At 43.3% G+C, this 9,673-nt stretch overlaps 1 protein-coding gene and 1 pseudogene across 1 annotated transcript; one reads left to right on the top strand and one right to left on the bottom strand.

Moving 5' to 3' along the window:
• Positions 1-1,063: 1,063 nt before the first annotated feature.
• On the bottom strand, positions 1,064-1,867 carry LOC147433598 (uncharacterized; annotated as a pseudogene).
• Positions 1,868-5,457: 3,590 nt separating this feature from the next.
• LOC147433597 (uncharacterized) lies at positions 5,458-9,357 on the top strand. Its single transcript, XM_086490277.1, has 2 exons — positions 5,458-8,196; positions 8,374-9,357. The coding sequence occupies exon 1, from the start codon at positions 6,243-6,245 to the stop codon at positions 8,193-8,195; it is 1,953 nt and encodes a 650-aa protein (XP_086346403.1). The 5' UTR covers positions 5,458-6,242; the 3' UTR covers position 8,196; positions 8,374-9,357.
• Positions 9,358-9,673: the final 316 nt, after the last annotated feature.

Below are 9,673 nucleotides of genomic sequence, written 5' to 3'. Positions count from 1 at the left end.
GTTTGAGGTTTGAGACTAAGGCCGGGGACAAGTTAATGCTTTCATTTAACTAAGTTACGGGCATAATTGTGGTGCATGAAGCTCTCTATCTTCATTTCACCATCAAGGTTTCAAGGAACACAAAGCTTGTATTGTACCAAGTCTCTCTTCATGGGAGAAACTATAATACAAAAGCATTTTGGAGGGGGGATCGACTCCAGATAAATCATGTTCTCAACTATTGTAAGGTTATCTAATTCTCTCTCTTGCAAAGTATTGTTCATGCCAAGTTAATTAAGTGTAATGATTATGTTGCTACCTCTAATCAAGTTCACCCTCTATTTTCTCAAAGTAGTCTCATAAAAATGCTCACTCTACAGTTTGCTTAATTCCGCTATTCTCAACGTTCATAGTCCATTTCCATTACATAGGTTGAAGCCTTGCACAAGGAGAAGTAAGATCTAAGGTTAGTGCTATAGGCCTTGCAAAAGCAATAAGAGGAAAACCTGTGTAGCATGCTACAATGAAAATTGGCAGTGCCACTACAAAAAGAGTGCCACTACCAGTTGAGGGGTTCATTATGTGTAATACAACCATATCATCTGTGTTCAAGACATACTTACTAAAACCCCTTATTTATCAATCTTTTTAGGAATACAACATACCCTTTTCTTTTTGTAATCTATATGCTTGTTTGAAAATTAAACTTTGGTATCCTTATGTGTGTGCATTTCTATAAGTTTAGAGAACTTTAAATAGCCTTTTGTTGAGATCACATGATAGGTACATTTTTTGTAAGTGACCTCCTCGAGCACATCCATCAATTATGCCTCCTGAAGTGCCTCTCCACACACACACACACACACACACACACACACACACACACACACACACACACACACACACACACACACACACACACAGAGAGAGAGAGAGAGAGAGAGAGAGAGAGAGAGAGAGAGAGAGAGAGAGAGAGAGATAGATAGATAGATAGATTGTATTATCGTCCACGGAGGTCAAATATGACCTATGGGACCCAAAGCAAAACATTACAAACGTGGGGGGTTTTGGGGATACATCTCAGTTAAGGACTGAGGGTCCAAAAAGAAGGTGAGAGATAATAAGATGAATAAAATCTATGCAGAAAGGGGTGTGAAGGGAGCGGGTTTGGGAGTGCGAAACTCTTGAATAATGGCTTTACCTCTTCGGTAGACTGCCCATTTCCCTGCTGCGCGCGCTTCTCGCACCTTTTGTAGTTCTACTTTCTTTTGCATGAGTTGTGCAGGTGTAAGATCTTCTGCAAACCATATTTTGGTGTCCTTGAGAAGCCTTGATTGCTCAAGAAATTTGATTGGTCCGCCTTGGTTTTGAAGGTGTAGATTGCATGATTGGTGCGAGGTTCGTGTGTAAGAGAAGTGAGGGTTGCCGGATCACACTGTACCATGGGGATTGCGGATTGGATGCGGGAAAATGACTCGTGACTGAGGTCTCCCTCCCCTTTCCAATCGCTTGGGAGCCCTCCAATGCGAACATTGAGGGCGATTTCCTCTTGCCGTTGCTGTTCACGTAATGTGGAGGCCACGCGATCTTCGAGCCTGTGAGAGATTACCTCTTGTATTTGAGTTTTGACCTCCTTTGTGATGATCGTCTCTACTTCTTCTTTTGCCTTCGTGAGCTTGATTTCGATCTGCTTCAGCTCCTTCTCCTTGCGATTCTCTATTGTGGCAAGCCGTGCTTCGAAAACTGTAAGCCTTTGTTTCAGCTTGTCATTCTCCTTACGGAGGTTTTCGACTTCGGCTTGGAGGCGGGTGATGTTGTCTGCCTTGGGAGGTGTTGCTACGACTCCAACGAAGCTGAGCTTACCTCGGCACGAGACCCGGGTAGCCATGGATGCCAAGGGTGAGTTGCTTGGGACCTTCTCGAATCAGTCTCCTTCTTGAGACAGTCACCTTAGGTCGGGGTTAAGGGCGACTTTCTTGTGGTTGAGGTCGGAAGGCAAGGGTGAGAATCACCTTCACTCACACAGACCCTTAGGTACACAAACCCCTTAGGTAAAAGGTTAAGGCGGTTCGGTTCATAAGGTGAGGTATGGCGGGTTGCCGAATGCGAAATGGAGCAGGGCACCACCGAGCAGAACTGCCTGACGGGGGCGGAATTGGGCAAGGCAGGTTGCCGAGTAGGTTGACAGAGGCGGAATCGGGCAAGGTCGCAGATGACCACGTAGGGCCAGGTCGTGCAGGAAGCCGAGACCAGGCCGCGCGGGGTGAGCCAGGACCATGACGGTTCGATCTGAGTTGGGAGGGAGGGGGCGAGCTAGGGCTTGATGCCCCCCCACAGAGCAGCCCCTCGCCCAGGGGGAGGTTGAGGAGGAAGAAGAGAGAAACGGCTAGGTCGAACAGAGAGAGAGAGAGAGAGAGAGAGAGAGAGAGAGAGAGAGAGAGAGAGAGAGAGAGAGAGAGAGAGAGAGAGAGAGAGAGAGAGAGAGAGAGAGAGAGAGAGAGAGAGAGAGAGAGAGAGAGAGAGAGAAGAAGAAGAAGAAGAAGAAGAAGAGAGGAAGAGATTACTTTAATGCCATAGGAACAATCCCAAGAGATCTCAACCCAGTGAGTCTTGAACTCAAGACCTGTTATTCAAGAGGGAACTAGGATAATCAATCTACCATAATAGAAAGGTTACTGGATTTCCTCTTCTTATTCACACACACATACACACATGAGAAGAGAAGGTTATAACATCATAGAAACAAACCCAAGAAGCCTCAAAGATCTATCCAATGAGTCTTGAACTCAAGACCTTTTATTCGAGAGGGAAGTGGGATAACCACTCTACCACACTTGGGTGATAGAAAGGTGATTCCCAATTCCTCTTCTTATTCATACACATGAGAAGAGAAGATTTTAATATCGTAGGAACAATCTTAACTTCCACGAGACCTCAAAAATCTATTCCACTAGTCTTGAACTCACAACTTGTTATTCAAGAGGGAATTGGGTGCTAGAAAGGTTGTTCCAGTTTCCTCTTCTTATTCTCTCTCTCTGGAAAGTCCCACTAGAATTGTAGACTGGAATAAGCAAAGAGAGAGAGAGAGAGAGAGAGAGAGAGAGAGAGAGAGAGAGAGAGAGAGAGAGAGAGAGAGAGTAAGCAGATTAAACTAGAATAACCTTTCTATCACCCTAGTGTAGTAGATTGGTTATCCCAATTCCCTCTTGAATAACAGGTTTTGAGTTCAAGACATATGATATAAATCTTTGAGGTATCTTGGAATTGCTTCTAAGATGTTAAAATCTTCTTTTCTCATGTCTGTGTGTGTGTGTGTGTGTGTGTGTGTGTGAGAGAGAGAGAGAGAGAGAGAGAGAGAGAATAAGAAGAGGAAACCGGAACAACCTTTCCAGCACCCAAGAATGGTAGACTGGAATTCTAGTGGGACTTTGACAATTTTCTAGATGATTGCCTCCTTCAATACTAATTTGCCCCATGTCTGAATATGATGGCTTGTTACATGGTCAAAACGGAATTTACCATGATGATCACTACTTCAAATGCTTTTAGACACACATATATGACAATGCAATGCTACTTAGAGCACCACTATCACAAAGATGTCATCACAATGACACTTAAACATGATATCTCGGAGCTCACCAAGCAATACAAAGGGATTCATTGGTCCATTGCTAGCTCACAAGAGGACACTCCCATGGGTACCATGTGCCGAAGGTAACCCTTTAAGGCATGCAAGGAAATGAAGAAGTTGCACTTGCATGATTAGTGGAAATTGCCTTCCTCTAGCAATCATTGTTTCCCCTTGTAATTTCTTGTCAAGAAAGGCAAGGATAGTGTGTATGGATAGTCTTGACCCTCAAGATTTCCATCTTGTAAGAGGATTATGCCACATTTGGGGTTTTGGCCAATGTATGTAAAAACTATGACCATATGTAAGCCCTACAGGTGGATTCTAGTAAAATATAACATTGGAAATCTCCTCAAAGTTACGGTTTTTTGTCTTGATAAGCATGCACACACTTTGACAAAGAGAAGGAGCTCCTTGCCTTGAAGTGAACTATCTCTATCACACATAACCCAAGCTCTTGTAATCTTGTCTACTCCAAAGCCATTCTATGCTTGTGAGATGACCTATTGCAATGAAAGCTTCTTCTTTCCTTCTATGTCTTTCTATATCTCATGTTGTCAAGAGTGTATGCTTGAAGCATCAATAAATTGTGTAACTTTGTAGTGAAGTGCTCAAGCCTAATGTTCATGCTATGCTCTTAGATGGTTTCCTTAATTTAAGTTTGAGTTGCTAGTAGAGCTTGTTGGAGTAGCAAGAGAAACACACTTTGAGACAAGAGTCTATCTTAGAGAGATTATTGTGCTACATCACGGTAGACTTGCAACCCTTGGTAGAGACTATTGAAGGAGTAAGGAAAAGGGGATTGAGAAAAGAGACTCATCTTAGTGAGTTTTCGATGCTACATTGCCTTAGACTTGCAAGGGTTGTGACCCTTCTGCTTCATAGCAAGTACAACTTGCATGAGAACAATTTAGTTGAGAAAGGGGATTTGGTTGAGTGATACAACCATGGATGGGTGTGTGTTGTAGAAAAGTATTACGGTGTAGCTTGAGCTATGGTTTCTTGTTCTCTTTCCTTATGTAGAAGGGGAGACTTGCTATAGCTAGTTTAGGATCATCAACCCTTGGATTGACACTAATTAGGGAAGTGTGTTATTTGGTCCAATTATGCTCTTTGATTGCGGCATTGCCTTACCTTGCTACTCATAAATGCATTCTCCTCATATGGGGGCCTAGCAGAATGCAGTTAGCCCGTAAGTGCATAGTTACTTGAGGGCGAGGTGAAGGGCTCAAAGTGCTACTTTCCATGATGTTGCTTCATCTTTAGCATCACACTAAAAAAGGCCACTTTATTATATTAAAAGGCACACCTTCGTGGACTCTGGTTGTGTCAATATGAGGGTAGCTAGGAAGGTAAAACTCATAGTTGCCACGCTTTTAACATTGAGGAAAACCATTATGGTATACTTTCAAGGAGGAGGGATGCTTGAAACACCACCATAATCATCATCAAAAGTATGCGGTGACACCATTTGGGTGCAACTTTTTTGCTTTGCCAAATTCAACTAATAAGATGACTCAATGCAATCTTTACCTCTTCGAGCATGTTCTTTGACTGCTACTTGGGGACTTGTCGCCAAACTCAACTAATAAGATGACTCAATGCAGTCTTTACCTCCTCGAGCATGTTCTTTGGTTGCTACTTGGAGACTTGTCAAATATGCATATTTGATTCTATGCTTTGATGCCCATAACTATTAACACCTAGAGATCCAAAGGACATAGACTCTCTTTGTAATGAACTGAGCTTGCCATCTAGTAACTAGTATACCCCTTGTTCTACAAGATTTGCTAGTCAATCTAGCAGTCATCCAAAAGCTGAAAACGTTCTAGAGACGTTCTAGAGAGTCACTCTTTATCTTACATACCTTATTACTTCAGTAATTATCACAAAGCTAATATAGCTCGTATTTTTGCATTGTTTCCATAGCCCGCCACTGTATGCATTTTCAAGCTGGTAACCTCTTCCTCGGAATGCAGAATGTGGCTCTTGGGTTCTTGACTCTCAGCAGAAAATTCTTTCCATCGCCTTGCCCACTTCTGTCCTTCTCACTGTCGCAAGCAAATTGCACTTGCTGATCACGTTCTCTTTCGCCATAGCTGACCTTACCTCTCCCTGATTGCGAGAGTTTCAAGTTAGTCCTCCTGCGTTCATGGAAAAAGCTCGTAAGTCTGATTAGAGCGGAGTGAAGCACTCTGAGCTTGTCTCTCTCCCGTGTGCATCTGCAAAAATGCAAGAACCCCAGGTTCTCAACATAGCCTAAGCTCCGCTCGCACAACTGTGGTGTGCATGTGATGATGCCATTGGAGCTGATCAACACAAAACCTGCGCGAGAAGATTGTTATATCCCTCCCTCTGTGTACACTTTCAACAAAGCAAGGGGCGCTGATGAAGAGAAAATTGCAAGAAACTCTTGAAAGCTTCTGATTAGAAGCCTTTAGAAAGATCGCCAATCGTATGTATCTTCCAGGGAGAGTAGGAGGGTTTGTGTGCAAGCTCTGGCGAGGATGATTTGCAACAGTTCTGGAAGCTGGTCGACTAAGATCAGGAAGGTTTTTCTGAATTTTTGATTGGCTGATTAGGATCGGGGGCTTGGAGGTAAGCTTTTACCTCAGCGCATTGCATCTCCAAGATGCAAGAAGCCATGGAAGCTAACGGTGAGAGCCTCCTTTCCACCATCGGCGGCTTATTTTGCACTCAGGATTCATCGCTGCTCTCAGACTACCTTCAGCATCACCATGCACAAAAGGCAGGTAAGCGTCTCATCCATTCCAGCACACCAATGATTATTTCACCTTCCACAGGCCTGTTCAATGCACCAACGCAAAGAGAAGAGGCTGAGTCTTCGGAGCCCCCATGTTTCTCAAGCTTTAAAGAATCTTCAAGCTCGGCCAATTCCATGCTCGGGCCCTTATTCACCACTCCCAAAGAAAGTTCAGAGAGCTTTACAGCTAGAGAATGCAGTTCACAAGCCCTTTCAGAGCTAGACTGTAGTAAAGAGGATTCTGACTCCGTGCCCAGAACCAATCTTTCATCATTGTCTTGCATTGAAAGCACCGAGTGCGATGAGTCTGGTGCAGAGGCCTCCACAAAGATCCACACCAGTAGTGGCTCTTTGAATTTTAGCAGGTTGAGTTGTGAGCTAAAGGAAAGGCATGTTTTGGCTGATGATGATGGAAAGGAATACGCAAATAACAGACAACCTTCAGATACTTTCGGCCATAGGTCACCAACACGTAACATGGTTAATGTCAATCCAAGAGTTTTTGCAAACAGCAAGCAAGTGTCTCATCTTGCAGACTTTTCAAAGAACTTAATGTGTTCAGAATGCGACATATTTCCAAATAGGATGACAGGTTTTGATTTGCTCCTGAATGCCGCGATGCAAGTTGAGTTCTTGGAAAATCCAGACACACTGATTACCAAAGCTTCTATTGCACATGCAAAGAAGAGGTATGCCTGCCCATTGCAGCTTAATTCTCCCATCTTGAAAAGAAGGGTGATCCGGCGTGCTAGAAACACTTTCTCCAAACAAGCAGGCAGAGCCTTGCTACACAGATTGGGGATTTCTAGACATACCACCAAGGAGCCTATAGCTGAGAAGGACGACGACAACTGCTCAGACACATTGAAGGCAACTCACATGCAGCAACACACAAACGCAATTCAATATGTGCGGAGAAAATCGTTGAAGACATTGCCAGCAGTCACCCCTTTCCATTCCAGTGTGTTGGACAATGGCAGCAAAAATGGGCCAAAGCAAGAAACCTTGCAGGTTGCATCAGTAGACATTTGCAAGCAGACAGTGAAAGTGGTTTCCATAAAGGAAAAGCGGTGCAAATTGAAGGAGCAAAAGAATATGAACAGTTTAATCACTGCAGAGCTGGTCCATCCTGCTCTTGGAACTACAGTGAAGTTGGAGTTTGATCCGAATTTTCGCAATACTGTTTGTCAGGAGAGGGCAGTTAGTGTTTCAGAGATGGTTAATAGAGGTAGTAAACAGACTATACCTGAGGCCCGTGCAGAGACCGTCGCATGCATAAAGTTTGGGGGCTCAGGAGTAAGAGTGAAGTTTCGGCCTGTTGAGCTATCAAACAAAGTCCCAATGGAGGCACAGGAATTTGAAGCAATCATGCAAGATACAATGGATAGCAGAATCACAAGGAAGAGTGAAAGATTGCCCATTACCAAGCATGCAGAAGTTTCAAAATCTACTATTAACTCAAAGAAAGGTATGATGAGCTATTCCTCTGAGAATCAACAAATTCAAGCAGACAATGGTGATTGGTTTATTGGGTCCACCATAATATCAAGCCAGGAGTCAAACAAATTGGGCACACCAGAACATGTTCCCAAGGGCAGTTTGATCAGAAAGAAGTGTCAACAATATCTCATCCAGGAGCATACAGAAAAAAGAAATTCAGACATAAAAGTAATTGAGGTGGCGCAGTGGGATTCTTCCAACAGTCCTGTCCAATCAAATCCTTTAATTCGAACAAAGCGAGGCCGATCTCAGGTGTTGCCTAGCAAGTTCTCTGATTCTGTCCTGCAGCCATGGAAGAGAGGTTACCGAAAAAAAGCTTGAGGTAATTCTACAAAAGCCTAAATGAATGTAGAAGCCATATGAACACTATTTACAAAATCAAGATATACAGCTTGTATCCACAGTTGCTTATTTTCAAACTAAACCAAACAATTTAATAATGTCTCTGAATCTTCCCTCAGGGGTGGATAAAAGGTTTGTAGCTTTTGGTTTCTTTCAGTGTTTTCTTCCTATGTAAGGAATGTCAGCAATATTATTGGAAGGGCTTGGCAAGTGAGGGTGGCATGTTCTCCCATATTTGATTCGGAAGGACAGCTTACTCTGTTTCTGGAATGAGTGTCTCTGGGAATCGAGCCGAGTCATAGCTTGTGGTATCGAAGTATTTGAACAGATCATGTTTATATAAACCTCCCTTGAGACCCAAGATTCATGACTGGGAAAACAAATTGTAGTTTTGCAGCCTAAGACGACACTGGTGCGTCTTTGTGCCAATCTCCAAGGGAGAAGAACACTAGAAGTTTTCTCGTATACGACAGGAAAAACCATTACAAGACGAAGAAAGGTTTGTGGGTTTGGCTATGGACAACTTGATAACATAAGTGCAGTGCTTCCCTCACAGATGTTGGCGACTTCTTCTCGCAGTCATTTTTACCCTTGAGCATTCTCTAGATAATGTGCCTGGTTGAACCACATTGGTTCATTATGTAGTTCAATTGTGTCTTGTCGTTTCCAATTCGCTTCAGTCAAGCATTTCTGATTTTATCAGATGTATTTCTTACTTGATGCGCATGGAGGGCAGATGGCAGAGACAACTAAGCCTTAGGTAAGCCTATATGAGCATGACCTGTAGCTCATATTGATGAGGCAACCACTGTTTGAAGTCTCCACAAAAATATGGATCTATCTCAATCTCAGGTGCTCAAACTCGGCAAGATTATAGGTCTCAGAGGACTCTACACCCGCAACATGATGATCAGCTTCTTAGAGTTGGTACAGATTGAAGAAATTGCAAAGTTGGGACTACTCATGGGCAGTGTTTGAGTGCTCCTATCAGCCTATATTTGCTTTCATCTCCTGACGTCAACATGAAAACTGTGTCACTTCTTCAATTATTATGGTTTTGTGTTGTAACAGTGACTTGCTCAACCCCAAGTTAACATGTACTGCTTGCCACTGAAGGTGTTTGTGTGAGTGGGCTCTACCTGGGTTTTATTTGCATTATTGACACAGATATTTTGAGAGTGTGTGTCGAGTTTTGATGGCACTGCCTGCTTGCAGATAGTGGTATAGGCATGGAGCCTATCCAATCTTGGTACATACTTTTAGCTTTATTTTAAAGCTATCCTAAGATAGCTTTATCTTGTATACACACAAGCTTACCATGCACAGTTGTCACACACAATTCCAAAATAGTTTGAGTGTAGGAGGAGGATCAATCACTACAAGGTATGCTCTCTCTCTCTCTCTCTCTCTCTCTCTCTCTCTCTCTCCAGGGACACGGTGCCGACTGTGTTTCTCTC

Source organism: Adiantum capillus-veneris, chromosome 19 (assembly GCF_014529385.1).
Source record: "Adiantum capillus-veneris isolate H3 chromosome 19, ASM1452938v2, whole genome shotgun sequence".
Lineage (NCBI taxonomy): Eukaryota > Viridiplantae > Streptophyta > Polypodiopsida > Polypodiales > Pteridaceae > Adiantum > Adiantum capillus-veneris.
The sequence above is the reverse complement of the archived record's forward strand: the minus strand, read 5'-3'. Positions and strand labels throughout refer to the sequence as shown.

What these genes read in the sequence shown, in the direction of transcription:
- LOC147433597 (XM_086490277.1), top strand. Translation starts at nt 6,243, where the DNA reads ATGCAAGAAGCCATGGAAGCTAACGGTGAGAGCCTCCTTTCCACCATC.